Here is a 26,006-nt window from a genome sequence, read left to right as displayed (position 1 = left end):
GAAATGAGTTGGTTCCACAATTTATACGTATATATTGCCATTTTTTGTATAATACTTTTCAAATTTGAACATTTAAAATAAATACTGTCTGTTTTCAGTTTTTAGCCATTTCGCAAAATGTTTGACTGTATTTTGTGATGTTCAATTTTTGAACTATTTTAGACATGCCATACCGAACAAAGTTTTTTTCCATTCCCATTTTAAATAACTATAATCTAAACATCAATTCACTAGTATAAAACATATTGGAGTCAAAAGAGCTACCCATGCAAGACATTGAGGGGTGTCATTGTAGATATCTGAGTGTGCTGTTTCAACATCGAAGTTGAATATATACCCAAGGATATGATGTGGGGCTCTATTTTGAGCCTCAGAGGTCTTATCTTACTCCTAAACAATATTTGGAATCATAAAAAAGTAATCAGGAGGAAATAATTTAGAAAATTACAGTCTTTCCTAAGCTTAAAGTGTGTTAGGTAGAAATCTCAACACCAATCTTCTAATCATTAAGTCATGAAATATGTTAAAAATATATTGTACTAAATATGAGGAAAAGATTAATATACTTGTTGCGTCAGGAAATCGTTCAAGGGTCCTTTCGAGTGCTATAACCTGCAAAAGAATCTGGGTGACAAAGGAGAACCGGTGTGGTTCCGGCCTAGGACTCTCTGATGCCTAAGTTAGATCTCTTTGAGCAAACAGATGAATAATAAAATTCAAGACGGGTTTTTGGGGGTAGAGTACCTTCTTTTTTATAATAGAGTATGGTGGTGTGGAGAGTCCCGGTTGATGTAGAGTGGCCTTCGTAGTTGATAGAGTCTCTGGGTATGGTTCTTTTTTGATTGGTTGTCTTCCCGTGGGATGTAGTGTCTCAGTTGGGTTGTCGTTCTTAGCAGATAGATGTTGATACGTTGTCAGATATGGTGCTTAGTGTTTATGTCTATCTGGGACTGTACAGTTGATAGACGGTGTTCTAGAGTTCTTGAGGTGGCATACGTGCAGGTGACAACGAACAGTGACGATGGTGTTGGTCTCCTATCAGGATTCACGTTTACGCCTGTATCCACGTGTGTCTGAGGTCCACATCAACGTGTGCATGGAAGTCCGCACCCTAAGGGAGGTTATCCCCCAAGGGAGGTCATCCCCCAAGGATTTGGCGCTCAAGGGAGGTCATCCCCCAAGGGGTTGGTGCCCAAGGGAGGCCATACCCCAAGGGTGCGGGTGGTCCGCGCCCATGCTAGTTCCTCCTTTGGTCCCATTACGGTTCACCTCCATGGACCAAACACGTGGCAGCCTCCAATTGGTCTTTATGAATCTGGGTTTATCAATACCTTTTTTTACCTTGGTGCTCAGTTTTGGTTCTTCTTTCAGCATATCCCTGCTCTTAAGGGATCAAATCATGTTTCAAGATAATTTTTAATTTATGTACTTTATTGTGCTCTCCCTAGCAAAATAAACATTATATAATCATTTTTGGTATCCACTTAAAAAGTGGACCCATGATGGTTAGTCTTATGGGGACATTGTTCTGCACCAATTTTTCCACACCAATTACAAACCACAAAAGGGGAGGATATATAGGACAAAGTTTTCCTCCACTCATAGAAGACGGTTCACCCACCATCCTAAGGTTCACAAACCTTTGCTGGGGTGTTAGTATGTTCCAAAATACCCTCCCGACACCTATTCCTGCCCTCTCCCATCCCTCGGATCCCATTCACCTTGGATGGAGGGAAACTCGATCCTTCAATATATTACTATTAGAGCACTTATCAAGAGACGATTTCAACTCATCCACTTCCTTGCCCAAGGCCTCATTAGCCTCTTTGAGAGAATCATTTTCCGAAGCTATAGTTTGGATTCTCTTTTTCAAACTTTTATGTCTAAACCACAGTTTCTGAAATTCCGAATTTAGCTCATCATAGGTATTTGACCATTCCTTAAATGAGGGACTATCCACCTACCTCATTCTCATTCTTATCTTCACTAGCATCATTCACAAAACCAATAAAACATAGATTTAAAACCTCATTAGGAGATTCCTCCTTGGAATCACTACTTGCATATTCAACCTGTGTGGTTGCGGCTGTTGTCTTTTTACTCCTTTATTTATCCCTTGGTTGTTTCTTGGAGGGGCATTAATTAGCCATATGGCCTATCTCATTACAATTTTAACAACGAAAACTATCACCAATGGGAGGTTCTTTTTTGTTGCTAATCTGAGGTCCATTTCTAAGCTGTTTCTGATTAAAACTTTGGAATCTCCTAAAGAGAGGCAATTTCCTCATCATCAAATTTAACATCCTCATATTGAGATGATGAAGCTTGGAGGGCAATGCCCTTTTTTTGCTTTTGGGTAACACCATCTCCGAGGATCATCTGATGGGTAATGAGAGATAGGTCTTTAGCCTCCGTAATGATAGTCACTTTGGGTGTCTCACTCTTAGGTAGAGACCTAAGAATTTTGTTTACAAGTTCCATTGAACTATTGAAGTATAGGTTGCATACATGGCAAGGGGTCATCCAGCGGTTGAGCTGTGCCACACATATCTCAGTGCATGCCTAGAGATGTGTGTGACACAATCCAACGGTTGACAGTACCCTGGGGGTTTCCTGCTCCCCGGAGACGATCCTGATCCAAAATTGGTTGACTTTTACTCATTTTTAAAAGGTTCGAAATAAAAGGTTGATTTTTTATTCCTTTATTTGGTTGGTACATTCGTGTGTGACCTCCAAATTCTTCCAGACCCGTTGATGCTTCTATATCAGGCCTGTTGCCAATGACCAACATTCATGCTGAGTGAGACACACACTCCCATCACCTTTTTGATTCGTAACCAAATGGAAGAAACCTGAGCATGCTTCTTTAACAAACCATCTTCATTGACATACTCTGCTCGATCATGAACAATTGAAAAGGAGAAGAAGGATCCTTTTGTTTTTGTTATAGACCAACAAAGTGTATTAAAAAGGGCTTTATTGACATCCCGAAGACGACGAATACTGAGACCTCCTTCATCTTTTGGTTTACACTTTACAGTAACTTTTGGATCCCCACTCCAAATGAAGTTCTTCATCCATCTATCCATCATTTTAATCAAAGAGGATAACCACCAGTATATTGAAAAATTGTGCATCGAAGTGCTGGAAATAACATACTTAACAAGTTGAATATGACCTGCCATAGAAATCATCTTTTTTTTCCACCCCCGACAACTTTGCTAAGAAGCAACCATCAAAATTAAGTTTGATCCAACTCACTATTGGTTTGTTTCAAATCAAGTTGACTTGTGACTTGAAACAAGAGAATGTGATTAAAAATTGGAGGGAGATCGTTGCCAAATTGCATAGCCTCCATGCATCAGCACAAGGCATCCCAACAGGGTGAGATTTTTTATTTTGCCCTTTCTATGTCTGGGCACAGACTCTATGGAGACTTAGCAACCTCCTCCTTCCCTTTAAAAAAAAAAAACGTGTTGTGATGTTCTTTACTAAGAAAGAAAAACAAGAAATGCCATGGGTGTGTGTGAGAAGTGATAAAAATATATGATCAAGTAGAGAAGAGATGAAAGTGATTGATTAAAATGTTTGTTATTTCTACATAGTTTTAGGCAAGTGATTTTCTGTCTTGGAGTGGTGGCCTACGGCCTCCTTTTGTTTATATCTCGTACAGGCTCTTCACTGGAGTTCTGTTTTCCAAAAATCTTATATCATTTTCATATTCAAAACGACAAGAAATATTTTCTTTTAGGGAGAAAGTTCTCTGTGTTGCAACGCAGTCTGTAGTCAGGCACATGGGCACCTTGTGCAGGAGGCAGGATGGTCATTGCACCCACTCCATGTACCTGGGCGCAGGCTGCATCGCAGCACAAACCGGTAGAATTTTTTTCCCCATTTCTTTTATCTTTTATTTTCTTTCGTTTCAAACACGGCCTTAAAAGGGTCAAAAGTTTCAAGCATGAAGCATCCGGAATCGTCAATATTAATAGTCAGTACCTTCACACTCCCATTCCTCCCGCGTCGTCCCTTCGCAGCAGTGACCAGCACTTCCTCCTTACGGTATGTCTCTCTCCCTCCTTCCTTCTTTCTCTCGAGATCAAAATATTTGTTCCATATATATATTTTTTCTTACGTTTTTCTAAGATTCTTCTTTATTCTGTTACTTTCTTCGATTTCTGAATTCTCTTTTGAATCTTTTCCCCCTTATTTTTTATTTTCTGCTTCTGTGGTTTTTTTCTAACTCTTCTATTTTTTGGGTTCTGTCTTTGACTTCCATTAGAAATCTCTAGTTTCTCAGTGCCCATGGATCCGCAACCCGAACCAGTGAGCTACATCTGTGGAGGTAACGTGAATTTTCTCTCCATGTGAAAGTAAGAGAAACCCTTGATTTCTTGTATCAAATCCTGCAATATATGATGTGAACTTCTTTTTTTGATTAGATTGTGGGATGGAGAATACCCTGAAACCCGGGGATGTGATTCAGTGCCGAGAATGTGGTTACCGCATCCTCTACAAGAAGCGCACTCGCAGAAGTAAGTTATTTAACACCTTAGTGTGATGTCTGTTTCGTTCACTTTTTACAATTCCCTTTTGGCGGCTCACGAAAAAAAAAAGGCCCTTTTTTTTTAGTTTTTGTATTGTTTGGGAAGTTCGATGTTAAGCAGTTATCTGGAGCTTCCAGGAGAGAGTAATTTTCATTAGAACCGAAGACGCCCGGAGAGAGTTGTTTTCATTAGAACGTAAGACACCTCCCCCACCCCCCCACCCCCTTCAAAAAAAATGAAAGATTATGCAGAGAGTAGATCCCAACAAAAACCTCCATTAGATTATAACCCAAGAAGCGAAAGACTAGTGGTGGTTGCCTTGAGGTTGGTTGGTTTTTGTCATATAGAGTACTGCAGAAGAGCAGAAGACCACCTCAAACTTTGAAAGTGTGGGTGCACTTTGTGTAATATAGCACATGAACAATGGACTCATGATGTGGATTTGCTTTTCTTTTACTCCCATCTTTGCGATTAGGTATCAATTGTACTATCAAAGAATATCCATAATGTGTTGATTAAAGAAAACCTGCTATAAAACTTAATGGCATTCACGAGATTGATTTATTTGTTTCCTGAGAGTTTGTATGATATATCATTTCTTATTTATGAAATAATATGAAATTTTTAAAGTTTGATAAGAAAAAACTATATACCATTTTGATGGATTTTAAAACTTAAACAACAATCATTTTATGATGAATATTGGTCAAGGTTCTCAGACATTAAAGTCATTGAAACAATTCATTCTTTTTAAATTGTGAAAGTCCGAAGAAAAATGGTTAGCAGGGATACTGAAGAAAATTAAATTAGAGTGATGGTGGATAAGATAAGGAAGTCTGACTGTAGTTTATCCAAGTCTTTCAAGTGAGGCACAATCATGAGTTAGTTGGAGTTGCACTCTGTGTTATTGTCTCTTTCTCTATCAAAGTGTTATTCATAGAAAGAATGCTGCAGTTTTGTTCTGTAGCACAGTAGTTTGTGGTTGATCTTACTGAAAGAAATGGGTGAGGATACTTTATAGCTTCAAAGTGGGATCAAATGTCTGAGGTTGCGTCAAAAACACAGGAAAGACAGTAAGGAGACTGTCTAGATTGACAGTAGTTTGTGGTTGATCTTTGTAGTTTCTTTCCTCTAGATTGACATTTCATAATGAGAATTCCATCAAAAGCAGTTGAAGAAATAAAGACAGAAAGAAACCTATTTGAACTACATGATAGGATTTAGATTAAATAACAATTTTTTCTATGGCCAAGATTAGCGGCAGTTTCATGGAAGACAGTTTTGATGTTTGAATTGATGCACAAATCTCGTTTTACTTTGCAACTTCTTCATAACCAATATATTTACCATTTCCATTCTATTTGTATCAGTTGTTCAATATGAAGCACGCTGATTAAGAGCACAGGAAAGGATGGGATGACGAGCACTTAACATTTAGTACATGGTTTATGTCTCGTCAGTATTCATGCAAAACAGTTTCATAACTAGAAGTCAGTCTATAATGAAAACCTTATGTGTAAACTTTGAATTCCCTGCTCGTGGGGAGGGGTTCTCTTTGCTACAACAGTGATGGATAGGTGAATCCCAGTTTTGGGAGTCCATGATACTTATGATACTTGTTTTTGTCTATTGAGTCCATAGTTCAACAAATGTTGTTGGTCTTATACTCCTATATGAAAATTTAATGCGAGATTGTGGTTGTGGATTCTCTGAGCTCTAAGTTTTGATGGTGTTATACATTGCTGCTCCATCTCCACTACAAACTTCCAATTTTCCAAAGTCAGGTGTCATCGGCTTTGGTATAAGGCGAATTTCTTTTTTTAGTTTCCCATTGGACAAAAATCTAGATCTACTTGTTTGGTCAATTGTAAACTGTATCCCATGCCACCCACAAAATCTACTATATTTGTAGCTGCTGATAATTGAAATAAACTCTTTTAGTCTTGAGTATTGCGGGTCTCAGCTCTTGCCTTTTGTGATCAAGGTCAGTTTAATTTTCCTTTGTGAAATTCAAGCTGGGCCTGATGCAATTTGGATCAAGCTGGGTCCTTGAGTCCATGTGGGTCTGGATTTTAAGTTGCAATATGCCAGGTATGACTATTGCTTGCATAACCTTGTAAGACCTGACATTCAAGGATAGAACATAAAGGATATCTTTGTAATCACAGTTATCAAAGCGTACACCTTGGCTTGTTACCTTGTGTCTAGGCCACCTAGATGCCCTACGACTATGCTTTCTAATAATGTCACCTTATCATATATTCAGAAATAAAATTTGAAGTATGTCGACGCAAAAAGGTAACAAAGAAAGCCTTGGATGAGTAAAACCACTAATATTTCAACTGTATTTCACTCTCCAACTTATGTAAGGTCTTAAATAAGTTGGAGAGTGAACTGCCTAGTGCACCTCACTTGCATCGGATGGTGCACTGGGCAGTGAACCTTTAAAGTTCGTCCTCTTAGTCTCATGGCCAACGTCGGATGCTCAAGTGTGGTATGGTTTTGAGCTAAAATCCTCCAGCACTAGCAAGATGACCAAACACGGTTTTTAGTTTAGCTGTTGATCCGAGACAACTCTAGGCAATAGATGGAAGGGAGAGAGGTTGCTGTCCGGCAGTGTGGCTCCTGTGCTAGCGCGGGGGCCAATGCAAGTGTACATGGAAGCATCAATAGGAGTTGAATTTCTGCTTTTTATGGGGGCAGGAAGTCATTTTATGGGGACTAAGTCTAAGTGTAGGAGCTACACGGACAGTCCTATTTCCCTAAAAAGGGAATTATTGTTTGCAATGGAACCATAACTTTAAACGCATGATTGAATCAAGAATGCCTATAATGTAAAAGGGCAATAGGCCCCTGTCTGGTCTTGTAGTGACTGCACCAGTATGAGCCATGGGAGCCAATGAGAGCATACTCAGGAGCATCAACATAGATGCCATTTTTTGTTTCATGGGGAACAGCCGAGCAGGGCATTACTTTTGCTTCTATGTCTGGGTGCAGAAGCACAAAGACAGACAAGGATATATGTGTTTTGGCAAACTTCTTCATGTCCAAGAATGAGATGGGAGATTCTTCCCCTATTATTGAGAAAATTATGAAGAGTAACATCTACGAGGGATAATTATCTCCTTCAATTCGCTGCCCACTCCAATTTCCTCCAATTCCTCACATAGGAGTGGAAATGACCACCCTACCCCACCTTAGGCAGTGTGTTCAGGCATGGGGTAGGGTGGTCATTTCCACTCCTATGTGAATTTGGAGGAATTGGAACGGACAATGAATTGGAGAGGATAACGATGCCATCTAAGACACTGAAACCAAAGTCACTCTCTCATAAGTTCCAATTGTTGCCTTAAAGGGAGTATATAATCCCATTCCTAGAACCCTAAGAGATAACCCAATGCTCATGAACCCGTGGGCCCACCCAAATAAGAGCCAAACCAAGTCCAATAGAGACCACCACGATCAAAACCCCATCGCCTTTGTGTACGGCACACTGGATGTAAGACACCTCCAACAATTGTTATTTAATTGGCGTTGTTAGAAGTTCCACATTCTGATGCCAGAATTACAAGAGGCATTTTCACAATTGAAGATTGAATGCAATCATGGTCTCCAATAACCTGTATGGCTCCGTTTGGTTGCAAGGGGAATTAAAGGGAAGGGAAAATTTTCAAACCTAAAAAAGAAACTTTTGTAATCATCACCCCATGTGATTGTATAAACTACTTAAATTTCTTACCATATATAGTAAAGATATATTTCACATGTAATGATTGTATAAACTACTTAAATTTCTTACCATATATAGTAAATATACATTTCACATGTAATATTTATTTTACATTTTAAACCAAAGGAAATTGGATGCAAAGTAAAGTGGAATTTAATAACCAAATATGGAATGATTTGGAGTTATTGATATTGTCACATTGTGTCACATGGGGTAATGATTACAAACATTCCTTCTTTAAGTATGAAAATTTCCCTTCCCTTCCCTTCCCTTCCCTTCCCTTTATTTCCCCTTGCAACCAAACAAAGCCTATGGTTCACATCATTTAATTACAAGACATGAAATCCTGAAGGAAAATGATACAAGATGAAAAGAAATCCATTCATTTGTGTGAGAATCTGTTTCTTTAAACAGAACAACAGCACTTCCTCCAGGCATTTACACTACAACTTACTGGGCATTGAAATGCTACTGAAAGCACCCCTTTCCTTTGAACTGCTATAACAATATCAACACATGTTTCTTTTCACTCAATTCCAATGGACGAGCAATTAAATTGAGATACTGATAACCTAAATATGGATCATAATTAACTGAACCTCGAGCTGTTTCTCCTTTCCCACCACTTCTTTTTTATATTCTCAACACTCCCTCTGTCACTTCCAAACCTCTGTAGAATCGCCTTTGTCTCCCGTAATCTTGATGCATAATCCTTCTTCCATGATTCAAATGACTGCTTTAACCTCTTTAACTCTTGGTCTGGGTTTATACTGGCCTCTGCCTGTCCCGACTTCACTTCCACTAAGAACTTGGCATCATCACTAAATACCTGAATCCGCTGCTCAAATTCTTCTGCCAACCGATTGATAACACTAAAACCAGCACTCATTTCTCTTTCTATTCCCCATGAACCAGATCTCACCCCATTGCTCTCCTGGCCATTGTTATTGTCACTTCCAAGTTCTGAACTGTACTCTCTGTCATCACTCACACTGGCTGAGGCATCAGACGATCTAGCAGCATCATCAACTGCTAGGCTCTTCTTTGCAATGGACAGACTGGACTGTAGGGATTTCATTTGTTTCTGCCATACTTCTTCCATTGACTTCATCTTTACCTCATACTCAGACCACCGACCCTCATACTGCTGGAGCCGTTGCAGGAGGATGTCATTTTCCTCTTCCTTTTCTCTCAGAGCAGCCTCAGCCTTTAGAACTCTACACTGTAGCTCTGCAAGGACTGATGCCTTCACCGGTACCTCATCTGCTTCAGAAACCTATTTGGATATTCAAGGCAATTTAACATCATAAATGTGAGAAATGTGGAAGGAAAGAAAAAATGATTAGTAATTCATGTCTCCTAAGAGAAACTGAGAAAAGATGAAGGATAAAATAGGGATGACAAGGTGCAGTGCTGGTAGCACAATGAGACATTCGATTTCAAAATCTCATCCATGGCATAGAGCCTAGGACAATATTTTTTCAAGGCAACAGGATGATTGTACCATGCAATACAGACATGAAGCATTAGGGCAATTTTTTAAAAACCAGCAGGACCATCCTGCCATGCAATATATTTATTCCTTAGGGAAAGAAAAAAGGCCCAAATGATTTGATGGAGAACAAATACTGCACAGGGAAGAACACTAATGTGTCATGTATCTGAAACAAAATACAGGACCAAAATTTCATGCCTTCCTAATCAGTTATTTCCCTCATCAAACTATAATAAACCCTTTGTCATCTACAGCAAGGGGGTTGGAAATTTGTGTCCATACGTAATTGTTGGAATATGGGCTTTCCGTGTGATACATGGTCGACCCATGGGGTAGTTTTTTCTATTTAGTTGTTTATTCCTATTCCTAGTTATATTCCTAGCTCTACTATGTTGCCGAGTCAGCTAGTTAGAGTTAGAGTTCTAATTGTAATTGGTTTCTTATGGATTTACTATTATAAATAAATCGTGGAGGGCTCATTGCTCTACACAAGCCATTATTATCATTATTTCTTCATGGTATCAGAGCTGAAAACGATACCTGAGAGATAATTCTCACATCCCAATATCGATCTCCCTACTTGAGATTGAATTCTGCTCCCACTCATCTTCCCCTTCCTAAAACCCTAAAGCCTTCTCTCTTCTCTTCTTCTTCTTTTATGGAGGCGGTACTTTGAGGTGATCTCATAATGATCTAGTACCTGCCCATAATCTTACCACCTTTCGTGTATTCCTTTTTTTTATGATCTCCAACAATCGTGAGATCCATGTCTGAAGATTGAAGCTCTGCAGTTTATTTGAAGACCTGCAGATTTTTTTATGAAGACCTGCAGCTTTATTTGAAGACCTGCAATTTTTTGAAGCCCTGCAATTTTTTCGAAGACCTGCAGATTATTCAAAAACCTGCAGGTATTTTTTTCCTGTTGCAGACCTGCAGCCACAACAGATCTGGTTTTTTTTGTTTATGCAGTTCTCGGATTCCAGAATTCCTGCAGATTTTTTTGTTCTTCTCAGTTTTTCTGCACTATACATAAGCAGAACCAGTATTCCATTACGAGCCGAGATCTCCTTTTTGCAGAAATCGATTTCTGCACTTTTTTTGGAATCGATATCTGCAATTTTCTTGGCTGTTTTTGGATTTTTTGTGTGCTCAATATGCCTGATTCAGAAGTCTCTACAGTGGCCACTGGCCAAACTACTGCACAAGGGAATCATCATGATTATCCCTCTTTTCCAGTCAGCCCAGTGAAGCTCGATGGTACCAATTATTTACTCTGGTCCACATCAGTTTTTCTCTCCATTGATGCAAGGGGTTATAAGGGATATATCTATGGTACCACTGTCAAGCCAAGTGAGGCTGGTTCATTACAAGACAAGTGGAGTTCAAGTAACTCTCTTGTTATGTCTTTTCTTCTCAGTGCAATGACTCCTTCCATTGCCCGTGGCTATACACTACTTGATTCAGCCGAAAAAAATTGGAAAGCTGCAAAGGGTACCTATTCCCAGGTAGAGAATGATGCACAAGTTTATGATATTCAACGGAAAATTCAACCAAACAGGGTGAACTGACCTTATCCGAATATTACTGTGAACTCCGTAGTCTGTGGTAGGAGCTTGACTATTATGATAACTTTCAGCTTGATTGTCCTTCTGATATTACCAAATTTCAGCTTAGGGAGGACAAATTCAGAGTATACACTTTTTTGACTGGCCTTAATGTGGAATATGATCAGCTTCGGTCTCAAGTTCTAAGTTGTTCACCTTTTCCCACTTTGGAGCAAGCCTACTCTTTGATACAATTGGAAGATACTCGTCGTTCCACCATGTTACCAACTACACAGCCAGAGAGATCTGCTTTAATTTCTTCTGGGGGTGGCTCTTCTAATACTGGTACCCGTTCCTCATCTGAGAAGGAACCTCTTAAGTGTATCCATTGTGGAAAAGAATGACATACTGTGGATTATTGCTGGAAGTTGCATGGTCGGCCATCTGATTCATCTGATGGTTGTGGTGGTGGTCGTGGTCGAGGCCGTGGTCGTGGTCGTGGTGGTCGTGGTGGCACACAGGCTCACCTTTCTGAAGCTACTGAAACAGCCCCTACTACTACCCTTTCTGTAGAGGAACTTGCTGTTTTTCGTCGCATGATGACCAACTTTGGATCTCTTGCATCTTCATCTGCATCTGCCTCTACCTTGACTGTGGTTCCCTCTTCTGAATCCAACCTTGTTTTCTCCAAACCAGGTATTTCTTTTGCTGGTCAGTGTGCTTCGGCATTATCTCATCCTTGGATAATTGATTCAGGAGCTACTGACCACATGACTGGTACATCTAATTTGTTTTTTTCGTTATTCTCCTTGTTCAGGCAAAGATAAAATTAAAATAGCCGATGGTTCTCTTTCCTCTGTATCCGGGAAGGGGGCCATCCATTGCTCTCCTTCTTTATCTTTGTCCTCTGTTTTGCATGTCCCTAAGCTAACTTCTAATTTGCTTTCTATCAGAAGTTTGACCTCTGATCTAAATTGTAAAGCTATTTTTTATCCTTCACATTGTGTCTTTCAGGACTTGGGGACAGGGAAAACGATTGGAACTGGTAAAATGCGTGGTGGCCTTTATTTGCTTGACGATGATCTTATCTCTAGTACTGCTGCTGCTACGTCTGGACAAGCTCTTACTGCTACTTCCTCTGACCATCATTTATCTGAACTGCATCGATGGCGTCGTCGATTGGGCCATCCACCTTTAGGAACATTAGCTAAGATTTTTCCTATTTTATTTCAACATTGTAATCCTCACTCTTTATTATGTGAGGCTTTTGTTTTTTGCAAAACAAACTCGTTCTGTTTATTTTAGTTCCAATAAAAGATGTTCTAAACCATTTTCTATGATTCATTCTGATGTCTGGGGTCCCTCACGTACATCTTCTATTTCTGGTTTTAAGTGGTTTGTCACCTTTATTGATTGTCACACACGCACCACCTGGGTTTATTTAATGCGACACAAAAGTGAAGTGTTCTCTTGTTTTAAAGTTTTTTATAGCTTGGTTCAAACTCAGTTCCAGGCCACCATTCAAACTCTCCGGAGTGACAATGGTCGTGAATATTTAGATGGAGCATTTCAGTTATTTCTTGCTACTCAAGGTATTATTCATCAAACCAGTTGCGTTGACACTCCACCCCAAAATGGAGTGGCTGAACGCAAAAATAGACATCTCCTTGATGTGGCTCACTCTATTATGTTTGAGATGCATGTCCCTTCTCATTTTTGGGGTGAGGCTGTTTTAACAGCTGCTTACCTTATCAACAGAATGCCCTCTTGGGTCCTTGACTACAGGTCCCCTCTTGATCTTTTAAAGGGGTCTTCTTCATATATTATTCCGCTCAAGATTTTCGGGTGTGTTTGTTTTGTTAGGAATCACTATGCCCATGGTAAGCTTGATCCTCGTGGTCTCCGCTGCATTTTCATTGGTTATTCTCCTACTCAAAAAGGGTATAAGTGTTATCACCCTACCTCTCGTCGTGTTTTTGTTTCCATGGATGTCGTTTTTCATGAGGCGGTGGCTTTCTTTCCCTCCTCGGCACCTCTTCAGGGGGAGTCTACACCTACTCTAGAAGCTGTGCCGGTTACTATTCCACCTCCTCTAGATGAACCCATTAATGGTTACCATGTACCTTTAGATGATGATGTCCAGGGGGAGTAGTAGGTACAGCCAGAGAAAGACTTTAATCAACAATATTATAGAAAGAAAAAAGGGCAAAGATAGCCCACCACTGCAGTATTTCCACACCAAGAGTTCTCCTTTGAACCAGGACCGAATGACACTTCCTCTGATAATATTTCTGATCCTTTAGATCCTTCTCCTATTATTTCTGATCCATCACTTGACCTACCGATTGCTCTTAAGAAGGGAAAAAGGTCTTGTACGCAACATCTAATTTCACAGGTTGTTTTGTATGAGTCTTTATCCCCCTCATTTCATGCTTTTGTTTCCTCTTTATCCTCTGTTTCTATACCACAGACTTGGCAAGAGGCATTTGCAGATACTAGGTGGAAAGAGGCCATGGTCGAAGAAATGCAAGCTCTTAAGAAGAGTGGTACATGGGATCTTGTCACACTTCTACCACAGAAGAAGACTGTTGGTTGCAAGTGGGTATTTGTAATTAAACAGAGAGCTGATGGAACTGTTGACTGTTTTAAAGCAAGGTTGGTTGCTCGCGGATTTACTCAGACATATGGGATAGATTATTTGGAAACTTTTGCACCTGTTGCCAAAATGAATACTATCAGGGTAATTCTCTCTTGTGCTGTGAACTTAGGATGGAGTCTACAGCAACTTGATGTTAAAAATGCCTTCCTCCATGGTGAATTAGAGGAAGAAGTATATATGGATGTTCCTCCTGGGTTCTCATCTGCTACAACTCACGGCAAGGTTTGTAAACTTAAGCATGCTTTGTATGGCCTGAAACAATCACCACGTGCATGGTTTGGTTGCTTTCAGACGGCAATGTTGACATTTGGTTATAAACAAAGTAACGCAGACCACACCTTATTCATCAAGAAATCAGACAGCATTATAACTCTCCTCATAGTATATGTTGATGATATAGTTGTAACTGGAAATAACCCTGCTGAAATTTCCAAGTTGAAGACATATTTGGCCAAGGAATTTGAGATCAAGGATCTAGGCATACTTCGCTACTTTCTAGGGATTGAAGTGGCTCATTCTTCTCAAGGGCTATTCTTATCTCAATGCAAGTATACTCTAGATCTTCTGTCTGAAACTGGCATGTTAGGCTGTTCTCCTGTTGATACGCATATTGAGGCAAATGCTCGTTTCCGAACACTGATGGTGAACCAGTAGACAAAGGGAGATATCAGAGGTTAGTCGGGTGACTCATTTATTTATCTCACACTCGGCCTGACATTGCTTATGCTGTGAGTCTTATCAGTCAATTTATGCATGATCCTCGGTCTAATCATATGGAAGCAGTACTCAGGATTTTACGATACTTGAAGTCAGCACCTGGTAAAGGTGTGTTATTATCCCGTCATGATCATCTACAGATTGAGGCTTACACTGATTCAGACTGGGCTGGTTCCCCTGATCGAAAATCCACCACAGGTTACTGTACATTTGTGGGTGGAAATTGTGTTACATGGCGCAACAAGAAGCAAACAGTGGTGGCCCGTTCAAGTGCAGAGGCTGGCTCTTGGTATTTGTGAACTATTGTGGCTCAAAACCTTGTTACAAGATTTGGGCATTCCTATTACTCTACCTCTGCGACTCTACTACGACAGCAAATCAGCAATAAGTATTGCCATAATCCAGTGCAGCATGATAGGACGAAACATATTGAAATTGACCGTCATTTTATCAAGGAGAATCTGGATAATGGGACTATTTGCATTCCTTATGTGCAATCTGGAGACCAGTTGGCTGATGTGTTCACAAAAGGATTAAGTGGAAAAGTTTTTCAACCTCTAGTGTGCAAGTTGGGCATGACAGATATTTATGCACCAACTTGAGGGGGAGTGTTGGAATATGGGCTTTCCGTGTGACATGGGTCGACCCATGATATATGGTAGACCCATGGGGTTGTTTTTTCTATTTAGTTGTTTATTCCTATTCCTAGTTATATTCCTAGCTCTACTATGTTGCCTAGTCAGCTCGTTAGAGTTAGAGTTCTAATTGTAATTGGTTTCTTATGGATTTACTATTATAAATAAATCGTGGAGGGCTCATTGCTCTACACAAGCCATTATTATCATTATTTCTTCAGTAATTAACTTTAATGATGTTCAATGTTCAAGAAATGAGGATAGAAATGGACACGAAATTATTACTTTTCTTGGAATTTGGAAAAAGTTCCCCCCTCTCCCGTAAAAAAAAAAAAAAAGAACTTAAAAATTTGAAATAAGTTTTAAATATCAGGTAGATGGACTGACACAATCTATCAGATAATGCCAATACCACACAGTTCCAGTCAAAGATTGGGCAGGATCAGGCTGGATTGCCACAGCCCGATCCCATCTCCAGTACTGAGTTGTAAATCTTGGTTTGAAAGCTCACAGCCAGGACAAATGAGCCCAACATCAAGTCTCAAGTTACTTATTTTTCTTTTTCTTTTAACAAAAGCATTCATCAGACAAGTGTACTAAAAGCATGGCTTTCTTTTGGAAATTAAAAAAAAAAAGTGCCAAAAGCTAGTCAGAGCACCACAAGGAAGTCAGCGAGCGAAAGTACATTGCAGAGAGTCAAAATATCAGTGGCATAGAATACCTTTGTGCCTTCAGATTTCTTGGTTGAGTTTATCAAACCCACGTCTTCAGAACACATTCTAACAAGCCAGCCTCTAATTACTGCAGAAAGTGGTTTATCAAGGGTCAATATACATACATTTTTCTTTTATTTTTTGGGAAAAGTAATCAAGATATATACATTCAGTAAGCATCTTACAATGTCTTCAGAGTGCCCAGCCTAGCCCAGTTATTATATGTATACTCCCAAGTCCCAACAGCAGATCAAGGTAGCTTAGTTCTGACCCATGGATTGGAGACATGTGAAATTATATATTTACTATTAGCTTCTCATTAATATTAAACAATTTTCTCTCATTGATATTACACACTAGTGATGGGCCCTATTCAACTGCAAGGGAGGCTGCAGGCATCTTTCCTTCCTTGTGGAAGTGTTTGTTATGTGTCTATGTCGTCATCTAGTTAGTTAATACTCAATCCAAGGTTCCAAGCTGACAATGCCAAATGTCAGGAGAAAAGCTCACTTTTGGTTTGATAGAAAAACTCCATTTGGTTGAAACTTGAAAGTTAAGCATCATTAAGTGAAATGAAATTCAAGGTTCAAAATAATAAAATAACTAGGATAATGGAACCAAATCAGGACTGCTATTCAGCATAGAAATTGTAATAACAGCTTTCTTTTTCTTTTTCTAATCATAAAAGCACAAAGAATAATAGGCTCCATATGTTTGATTGTAGATTGCAGAATAACAAAAATGTTTCCTGGAAAGTTTGTCAATGTCAGATAAGTAAAATTGCGTAATTTGTCAAATGTTAGGATTTAAAGAGCTATTATGGTTTAGAGCATACACCATTTATCTCCAAACTCTTTTATGTAATACTTATGGGAAAGCAATTCGTGCACAGCAGATTCCATGCATCATTCATTCAAAGGATAGGGGTGTGGGGGCTTTCTAGTAGATGGGCATAAATGCCCATCTGACAATAGTTATTGTGTAATTTGTCAAATGTTAGGATTTAAAACAGCTATTTTCCAGAAAATTACATATGAATTCTGTAAAGGTAGTAGAATCAATCTTACATCTTGTCAATACAAATCAACTATAGTTCAACTCAGCTTTATCCTAGTCCCTACTAAATGGAGTCGGCTACATGGATCCTCTTTTGCCAATCAAGTCAATTCAATAAAACTATTAAATTACTTATCCACTAAAAATTTTATCTTGTTAATAAAACTGTAAAGGTGTTCATCCATGCATGGTGCATACACAATACCTAATTTTCTAGAAAAATATTTTCATTATTTTACATTGAAGTCTAACAACAACAACAACAACAATTATTAACATGATAAATTAAACATTATCAAAACACAATGATGGCCAGAAATAATGTTTAAAGTTATGTATCATGTGAAAATCAATATTTTCCATAGTCCAGATCAAGGGGTGTTACTTACAGAATTTAACTATTATTATGACTGTTCTTGAAACAATGAAAGCTACTGGGAACCCCCAGAATACAGGAAGAATCTCACCTGACTGTATCAATACTGATGCCTCACAAATGTTAATGAAATTTTTCCTGGCAACTTTGCCTTTTAACTGCTTTTGTATAACCACAGCAGCTCTATGCCTTTTTACCAAGGTTGCATACTCCTTTCTGGTCTTCTCAGCCCGAACCACTGCAAAGTTATAGCTAGATATTATTATTATTAAAAAAAAAAAAGTAACTAGAGAAATCAAAGATACTAGTTTTCCATTTAATAGACCATTTTACGGGTCTGGCACCCTCATAACTTGCCACATATTCCATGATGAGAGGATCAGGATACACTGTTTGGTGGGTTCCATGCAAGAGATTAACTAGAGAAAATATCAGTATCTTCAACAGTGATGAGAATCGAAATAAAACTTTAAAAATTCCAAAAGGTAATATTGAGATTAGATGGTCAAATTCATCCAGTCAAACATATCTTTTTAAATGTGCAACTTTAAGTTGATACCTCTTCATACATAAGTCCTGATCCTTTAAACATGTCACATTTATGGCATGTTATTGGGTGCGAAGACCTGCGTGAGGTCCTTTAGCCCCAGACCTGAGATACTTCTTCCTGTTTAAATGGTCATTAAAGTTTCAACAGAAGGATGAGAAACACAAACATGATTGCAGTGTGGTGATTCTTCTTCTGAGTTCCTTAACATATGAGCGAGCCTGATGACCTCTGAAGCAGCTCTGGACCCGTAAAATTCCATGGAGAGTACGATTTCTAGAATCCTCAAGCACACCAATCTATAACATAAAATGTTGCATAAAATAAACATATAGTGGATATGATTATGACTAATGGAAGGGGGGAAAACAGAAAGTGAACATTTTCTCAACATTCTCCCCAGTTATGGCACAAATACCATAAGCTACACTCAAGGACCTGTGATTCTTAGATGGGGCAAACAAAAGTAACTGAAAGTAGATATTTTTCTAACGCTTAGGATTAATTGAGGACATAAATAGAAATTTACAAACTATGTGTGACATTTTTATCAGCCAAGCAGGGTCCATGCAACTCAGTACAACAAACAAAAACAGCCTTATCCCAACTAAATGGGGTCGGCTACATGGATCCTTACCCTCCAATCAGCTCTGTTCAAGGTAATACTTGATACAAAGCCTAAGCTATGCATATCTTTCTGAACCACTTCTCCTAGAGTCATTTTAGGTCTGCTCTTGCTCTTTTAACTCCTTCAATCTGAATCAAATCACTCCTCCGCACTGGAGCATCCAAAGATCTCCATTGAACATGGCCATGCCACCTCAAAAAACTTTCTCGTAGTTTATCATGTATCGGAGATATTCCCAACTCATCTCTAATATGATCACTCCTTACTTTATCCTTCCTAGTTTTGCCACACATCCATTTCAACATCCTCATCTTAGCTACACTGAGTTTATCTACATGTCGCTTCTTAACTGCCCAACATTCCGCACCATACATCATAGCCATATGACTGTCCTATGAAATTGTCCTCAAGTTTTAAAGGAATACCTTGATCACACAACACTCTGAACACACACATGTCTCTCTCTCTCTCTCTCTCTCTCTCTCTCTCTCACACACACACACACATGTCCAACATCATCGCCAGACTGTCTCATTTCGACCAACAGTCCAACGATGACAATAATAGAGTTTTTAGCACACGAACACATCTCAATATTTCCTCTGATTTGGGATTTGGTTGTTCAAATTGAAGATGTAGTTACTAGGATTCTGGAATTGAACCATTTCGTAAAGCATCATGGACTCTCCCATGTTGTTCAATTCACTTCGCTGCCTCTTGGGCTTTCTCAATTGCTAGAGCTTTTGTCTGAGCAAAGTCATGGATCTTTTTTTTAAACAAGGCACAGGATAACAGCAGGGGATCAATGACCCCAAAACTATGCCTGCATTCCAGAATAGGATTGAAACCAAAACCATAACTAGGAAATAAGCTAGAACTATCAGAGCTTAAAAGAGGATTCATGTGAAACTTAGTTCCAGTATCAAATCAAATTTCTAGAAAAAATTCATTATTGAGTTGAGTAAATCGGTCTGGAATAATTTAAAATCACAAATTTCATTCAGAATAGGAGAAGATAGACTATAATCAACTATCAATGCTATGAACAATAATCAACTATCAACACTATGAACTATGATCAACTATCAACACTAGTACAATGATAGAACTGAATCAATACAGAGACTAGGAACCTTTAAAGAAAATCAGAACAAAGAGGAGAGAACAACAGACTTGATTGTCGAAGAGGGGAAAGGAGAATAAAGGATTAGCAGACTTGGTCATATTGTAGTTTTAGATCAAAATTTATATAGAATAATAGCAAGCAAGAAGACCCTTTAATAGGAGAGAGAGGTCACTTTGTCCGCCCAGCAACCCAGCAAGCACACCTCACCAAGAGACCGAGAAAGAGTTGGAGAAAGACGATAGTTTGTCATAGACGATGCTGGATGTGAGGGAGAGAGTCATAGTCCAGCAGCGACGCTGGACGAGAGAGAGAGAGAAAGAGGTTGATAGAGAGAGAATCAGAGACCAAAAGCCAGTGGCGGCAACCTTGGATGCAACCGAGAGAACAAGAGACAGTTTAAAAAACAAGTCGCTTGGATCATTGAATCTCGGGAGGAAGGATTACAGCATGTACCATTGCCCCTTCCAAAGTGGGGGCTTTTACATTGCTATTAATGCTAAGAATTTGAAATTTGAAAAACCTTTTTTATCCCTAAAGCTAAGCACATTTGAGAATAAGAAAGGGTCAATTAAAACAAGGTTACAAATTCTAAATGCACCTATAGAGGTGTCATTCAAACACTCCCTTATTTATTTATGATTGATCTCTGATACCTAAAATAATCAGTTAGCGGAATCTCCCTCTCATCAATTTTCACCAGCTCATTATCTATCCTAGTGTAACTAAAGTTACACACTATATACTCCATCTTCGTTCAACTTATCTTAAAATCATTTGGTTCCAAGGTTGATCTCCATAACTCCAACTTGGCGTTAATCACTACTTTTGTCTCATCCACCAAAACAATATCATCAACAAAAAGAATACACCAAGGAACCTCATCTTGAATGTCTGGTTAAATCATCCAATGATAAGTGCAACCAAATAAAGGCTTAAAACTGATCTTGACATAACCCAATTGAAATTGAGAATTCACTACCTTGATACCATACAGTTCTTACACTAGTCACCACACCATTTTACATATCCTTAATTATGTCCACATATTTACTTGAAACACTTTTCTTCTCTAGTATTTACCAGATTAGCTCTCCAGGGACTCTGTCATAAGATTTTTCTAGGTCAACAAAGACCATATGGAGATCTTTTTTGCAATTATGAATCTTTCCATGAGTCTCTTAAGTGAATAGCTTCTGTCGTGGATCGTCCTAGCATAAAACCAAATTGGTCTTCCGTAATAGTAGTTTCTTGTCTAAGGCAAGTTTAAAACTTTCAATAACTCTCTCCTATAATTTCATAGTATGACTCTTTAATTTTATGCCTCTATAGTTATTGCAGCTCTGAACATCACCTTTATGTTTATAAATTGGAACCACAATGCTTCTCCTCTATTCATCTGGCATTTTCCTTGTACTCATTATCTTATTGAACAGCTTAATTAGCCATGATAAACAGCAGATTCTGAAGCTCTTCCACACTTCTATTGAGACCCATCTGCTGGCCTACTTTCATGCAACTCAATCTCATAATTTGTGGATGAAGGAGCAGCAATAAAAAAGCAAACCTACATTGATCATCCAAAGCATCAAGAACTTTGAATTGAGAATCTCTCTCTTTCCAGAACATTCATGACAGTGCTAATAATTTTTCTTTAAGGCCCAAGCTCTCAAATGTAAATGCAAGGATTTGTTGAATTAGCAATGATGCATGACCAGCAAGGACCTCATTCATTGTACAGAAACCAAATCCAACAAAGCAAAGAAGCATTCACCCAATCATGAAGTACAACCATGCCCACATTATGATGGCTCCCACCTTGACATAGCCCTAGGCTGAGCATCTACCATATTATCAGCTTGTTGTCCAAAAGACATATGGAATTGCTTTTATTTTCTAGGACTATGATATCCCATTGACCGGTGATAACCCAAAATGCTTTTTTAAAGTATAATAAATATTTAGTTTGGATGACGAAGCTTGACTAGAAAATGAAAAGACTAAGACCCTAAAAATTAAAAGAAATACCATTATCAAGTAGTATTTTCCTACCTGTCCTGTTCGGAAAAACAATTTTGTGTAGCCCACTTGATACATCTCTGGCAGAATATTGAACTGGTGAAGAATTGCAACTGAAACGCTTAATGGATCTTGAGATGCAACGCTCTCCAGAAGAAGAAAACCATACCTGGTGCAAGTTTCAAAACAGCCAAGTAAACAAAAATGAGGCACTTGTGAAATGCATAGTAACTTTGAGAGGACTTGTTCCAACAATAGATAAGAATATCTAATTGTATAGCAACCTTCTTGCGAATTTTTGGTGAGACATCCTAGTAGGGTAACCTGATCTTGATATCCGGACCACCTCAAGGACTCCACAGCATCTTAGCTGCTGCAATACGAGTCCCTGTTCATAGATTCCAGGACACTGCAAATTGTTGGGTTTGATACAACGAATGAAGTGAGGTGTTGTGTTCCCCAGGCGTTGCATCAGTTGGAAAAGTTGCCCCTAAATAAAAACCACCGCTAGTTAATAATGACTAGTACAGGAAGGCATATGAGAGCCCCAAAATTTGGGCCAGATGGATCTCAATCTATAAATTAAATTTTTTTTTTCAATATAAATTGTAAAGCAAAACCCTTGAGGGCGCCAAAAATGTCAAAAGACAAAAGTAGAACCCAGAAAAGAACAATGCAGTTGCAGGAACCTTTCTCAAGGAGTGGTGAAAGATTAAATTGTGATTTCAGACATTGTTTTGATGACCATTACATATACCTATCTGTAAATATTTATTGACTTTTTGTAAGTTAACTTCCAGTGAAAGCAGGGGTAAGGCTGCGTACATTATGAGATGCCATAGTGGCGGGAGACTTGTGCACTGGGTATGCTCTTTTTTTTTTTTAAGTTAAACTTCCTGTCATCCCATTAAAATGGTAATCATAACAGCTATATCAGACCACAAATCAGGTGCATGGAGCCTCAAACTCAATCTCAACATGGACAATTATGTAGAGTACTTCTATCATTCTCTTTTACATTTCCTCATTTTTGTAATTTTTTAAATAATTACGGACTATGTGACACTTTAATGTCAAGTCCAGGCACAAGAAAGAGACCTAAAATTTTCATTTTACCTTAAACTTTGTCGCAACACTTAGCTTATGGGAATCTGCTCCCCCTGATTTATATAAAGGACCCACCACTGGTTTCTCAGAATGCATAAGCATATTGGATGCAAATGCCTGAGGAAGTTGGCATGTGCAAGACGACAGAAGCTGAATAGAGTCTAAATGCAATAGATCCCTGTTCTTCTCCAAGAAGCCAATTGTATCATATGTTACCTGAGTAGAGAAGCAAATTTAGTTCAACTCTCTAGGCAGCAAGAATAAAATAAAAGGGAAAAAACTAAAGTGCATTCCAGAGAACAAGATGATTCACAGAAGGCACGGTGGTGCACCAACTGGGCTTGCATGGGTGTGTGATGCAACTACATGGAGTATTAACTCTCATTGACTTGCTCATCACCATAACATAGAGGTGTGCATATCCAAAAATAAAACGAAGGATAGGAAACAGTCCAGTCACGTGATTTTGTTTTAGGACGTACATCTTCACAAAGTGTTAAGACAAAAAACAAAAAACAAAAACTTTTCCAGTTATTACAGAGCTTATAGCTTTTCAGAAAAGCCTGCACTTGGCAGCTACCTGAAGTCTCATGGGACCGGGGATTCTACTGAAGAAAGGGAAAGAACAACGATTTTGATGAGCTATTCATCCCTTCGGCCACCACATTGTTTTGACCAAACCAGATCTAGGTCTTCTTTTCTGGATCTCCCCCCATGAACCCCAATTCGAACATTATCTGAGAAAGTTAGGGTCAAGGTATGGACAGTGTGCAAGCTCATGATAGCATTGAGACAGATTAATATCCAAGTTCAGAGTAGGATCAAGTAAATCCCTTTGAATTGAGTGATAAGATGATTCAGTTCACTTGCAGCTAATCTAGAGGACTGATTCAGCTTGGTTAATTTTAATCTAACCTGACCCAGTAAATTGAGACCTATAATATCGTACTTATTAAAATTCATTGTGACAGATCACAACCATTTGTACTTGTAAATCTATCACAAATGCCTCGATATTTCTCAAAAGCGGGTGATTTGTTAATGAAAAAGTGACCACCTGTCCTGCATAGTGGAGGACAGTGAAAGCACTGCCTCGCTCTGCCTTAAAGCAGAAATTTGTGCTCAGATGCCGCTTCAGCTTGTCAGCAAATGTCAAATCAGTGCCATTTGGGAAAGTAGACTCCTCATCCAACAGAGACAATAAACCCAATGGTTTCTGAATGAACAATCAGAGAAAACAGTACAAGGATTAATAAAAAAATTAGTAGTAGACAAGCATTTATTCAACAAAACTCCACAAATAACAAAAGAAATATGTCCAAAAAGTAAGCAGTGGAAATTAAAGATAATTGATTGTTTACGAGAGGGAAGAAACTTTACAGCTATATAGTTTAAAAAACTGAACGGAAAGCATAAGAAGAACCTCATAATCAAGTTTCCATATTAAAAAACAAAGAAGAAAGGAAAAAAGGAACACTTAGATCAGCCACTTAATCAGTCAATTGACTTTTTATTAACCAGATGAAAAATTCTTGCTTTGATGATACTATAGCATGAGGAGAAGGACATGAGGAAGAAATGTTAATGAATGTAAGATGTCTAACGGGGTTTCATCAGAACCTCTGAGGATGTTCATAATGCAGAATGTCCAAACAAGGCTTCGGAGTATGCTCTGGGCATCAGTCTCTTCAGCTTTTCTTCTAACTTTTTATTTATTTTTTAACTTTCTTCTCATGGGGGTGTAGATGAATGAATCCCTCTTTTTAGCCAACATACAGTGATTTGCAAAATTTAGTGCCACTAGTGTGTCCAGTTGTTGCTTTGGGTGCTATGGAGGAACATAATTCTGACTTCCATGTGACAGAGGTGCCATATCTAGTTGTCTGAAAATGGCAAATATTGCTTAAACAGTTCACATTTCGAAAATGTCGAAACAATTCCTTCCCAACAGCCAAATATGTGGAACCAATTGAAAGTTTTCCACTTTTCATTCAAAAATCACTTGGCTAATTGAAAGGTTTTTCATGCTTCATAAAGAAAAGAGCGGGTAAATCCTCTGCACCTTTCAAAGTGATATATTATGGAAGATGTAGAATCAATATAATAATGTTGATTTTTGTCCTAGAGATTTTGGTACATCCTGAAGGCATTCAGAAACCATTGACCAGATCTAAACCAAAGGCAATCAAAAAAATTACTGTTAGAGTAGTTGTTAAAAGTTCAGATTGATGCTTCTACTAGTGTCAACAAATAAACTAATCTTGCAGTACCATGAAAATTTAATGAATATTTCCACCAAGAAAAAAAGTGACATACCTTCTCAAAAAGATTTAGACAATCTTGGTTGTCTTCAAAGTCAACCTTTGTCCAGTCTATGCCATCTTGGATATATTCCTGAAAAGATAAAATAAATTTAGTGTTGAAAAACTCTCATAACTGTGTTTTACTTTTGATAGTTAAGAGTATTAGTTGGAGTACGGGTATTTCTGGTATTTACAATGGTCAGGGGGTGTTTATATAATTGTCACAAGTTTTTACCATTATGTATATAGTGGGGGCTAAGAGCATTCTATTTTTTTGGTAAGATTGTTAAGATGGTGGCTCTCTCTCTCACTCTCTCTCTCTCTCGCTAACGGTAACTTCTGCTCGGAAAAACCCCAGGCGAGGCCTGGGATTCCAGTGAGCTTCTCGCTCACTTCGAAGGCCGCCAGAGTCTCAGCAGCGGGTACTTCTTCAGGTCTGAGAAGCTTGGACTCTAAGTGCCTTCGCAGCGAAGAAATACCCTGCACAGGTAAGTAATCCCCACCAACGAATCTCTATCCACCTCCCCATCTCTAACCACCCTGCACCCACTGTCCTCTCTCCGAACTTCGACTCTCCTACTTCTCTATCGTCGTCAAACCCCTTCACCCATAGAGACTCGATCAACGATTTAACAACCCTGTTTTAGCCACAGGGAGACTCGATCTCTTCTTCGTGTTACCTCTATCCCTAGCCGATTATTACACTGAAACGGGGAACCCCAACCTCCCTTTTTGCTGCTACCCCAAAAAAAAAAAAAAAAAAAAAACCCAACACAATTCGTTTTTCTCCAACTCCAACCTTCCTCTCAA

The 26,006-nt window shown here is 38.7% G+C and overlaps 2 protein-coding genes across 5 annotated transcripts in view; one reads left to right on the top strand and one right to left on the bottom strand.

Moving 5' to 3' along the window:
* LOC122644618 (myosin-1-like) overlaps positions 1-26,006 on the bottom strand; it is a 94,092-nt gene that overhangs the window by 14,621 nt on the left and 53,465 nt on the right. For 3 of the 4 annotated variants that reach the window (XM_043837998.1, XM_043838000.1, XM_043838001.1), the window contains 9 exons: positions 25,210-25,287; positions 23,951-24,109; positions 22,903-23,109; positions 22,071-22,276; positions 21,820-21,955; positions 18,186-18,315; positions 17,561-17,707; positions 16,046-16,125; positions 8,632-9,550 (listed from right to left, as the gene is read on the bottom strand). In XM_043837998.1, coding sequence (XP_043693933.1) covers positions 8,864-9,550; positions 16,046-16,125; positions 17,561-17,707; positions 18,186-18,315; positions 21,820-21,955; positions 22,071-22,276; positions 22,903-23,109; positions 23,951-24,109; positions 25,210-25,287 — 1,830 coding nt within the window. In that variant the 3' untranslated portion in view covers positions 8,632-8,863. Of the gene's footprint in view, positions 1-8,631; positions 9,551-16,045; positions 16,126-17,560; positions 17,708-18,185; positions 18,316-21,819; positions 21,956-22,070; positions 22,277-22,902; positions 23,110-23,950; positions 24,110-25,209; positions 25,288-26,006 lie in introns of those variants that run through there. The other variant, XM_043837999.1, reaches the window with a different exon arrangement.
* Positions 4,237-6,264, top strand: LOC122644621 (DNA-directed RNA polymerases II, IV and V subunit 12). Its single transcript, XM_043838003.1, has 3 exons — positions 4,237-4,342; positions 4,440-4,532; positions 5,915-6,264. The coding sequence occupies exons 1-3, from the start codon at positions 4,303-4,305 to the stop codon at positions 5,935-5,937; spliced, it is 156 nt and encodes a 51-aa protein (XP_043693938.1). The 5' UTR covers positions 4,237-4,302; the 3' UTR covers positions 5,938-6,264.

This window comes from Telopea speciosissima, chromosome 11 (assembly GCF_018873765.1).
Source record: "Telopea speciosissima isolate NSW1024214 ecotype Mountain lineage chromosome 11, Tspe_v1, whole genome shotgun sequence".
Taxonomy (NCBI): domain Eukaryota; kingdom Viridiplantae; phylum Streptophyta; class Magnoliopsida; order Proteales; family Proteaceae; genus Telopea; species Telopea speciosissima.
Note: the sequence above shows the minus strand (reverse complement) of the source record. Positions and strands in the feature narration are given on the sequence as shown.

Excerpts from the sequence above, each read along its gene's own strand:
- LOC122644621 (XM_043838003.1), top strand. The coding sequence starts at position 4,303 with ATGGATCCGCAACCCGAACCAGTGAGCTACATCTGTGGAG. Across the intron at positions 4,343-4,439 it reads AGTGAGCTACATCTGTGGAG|ATTGTGGGATGGAGAATACC; the intron begins GTAACGTGAATT and ends TTTTTTGATTAG. Across the intron at positions 4,533-5,914 it reads CAAGAAGCGCACTCGCAGAA|TTGTTCAATATGAAGCACGC; the intron begins GTAAGTTATTTA and ends TATTTGTATCAG.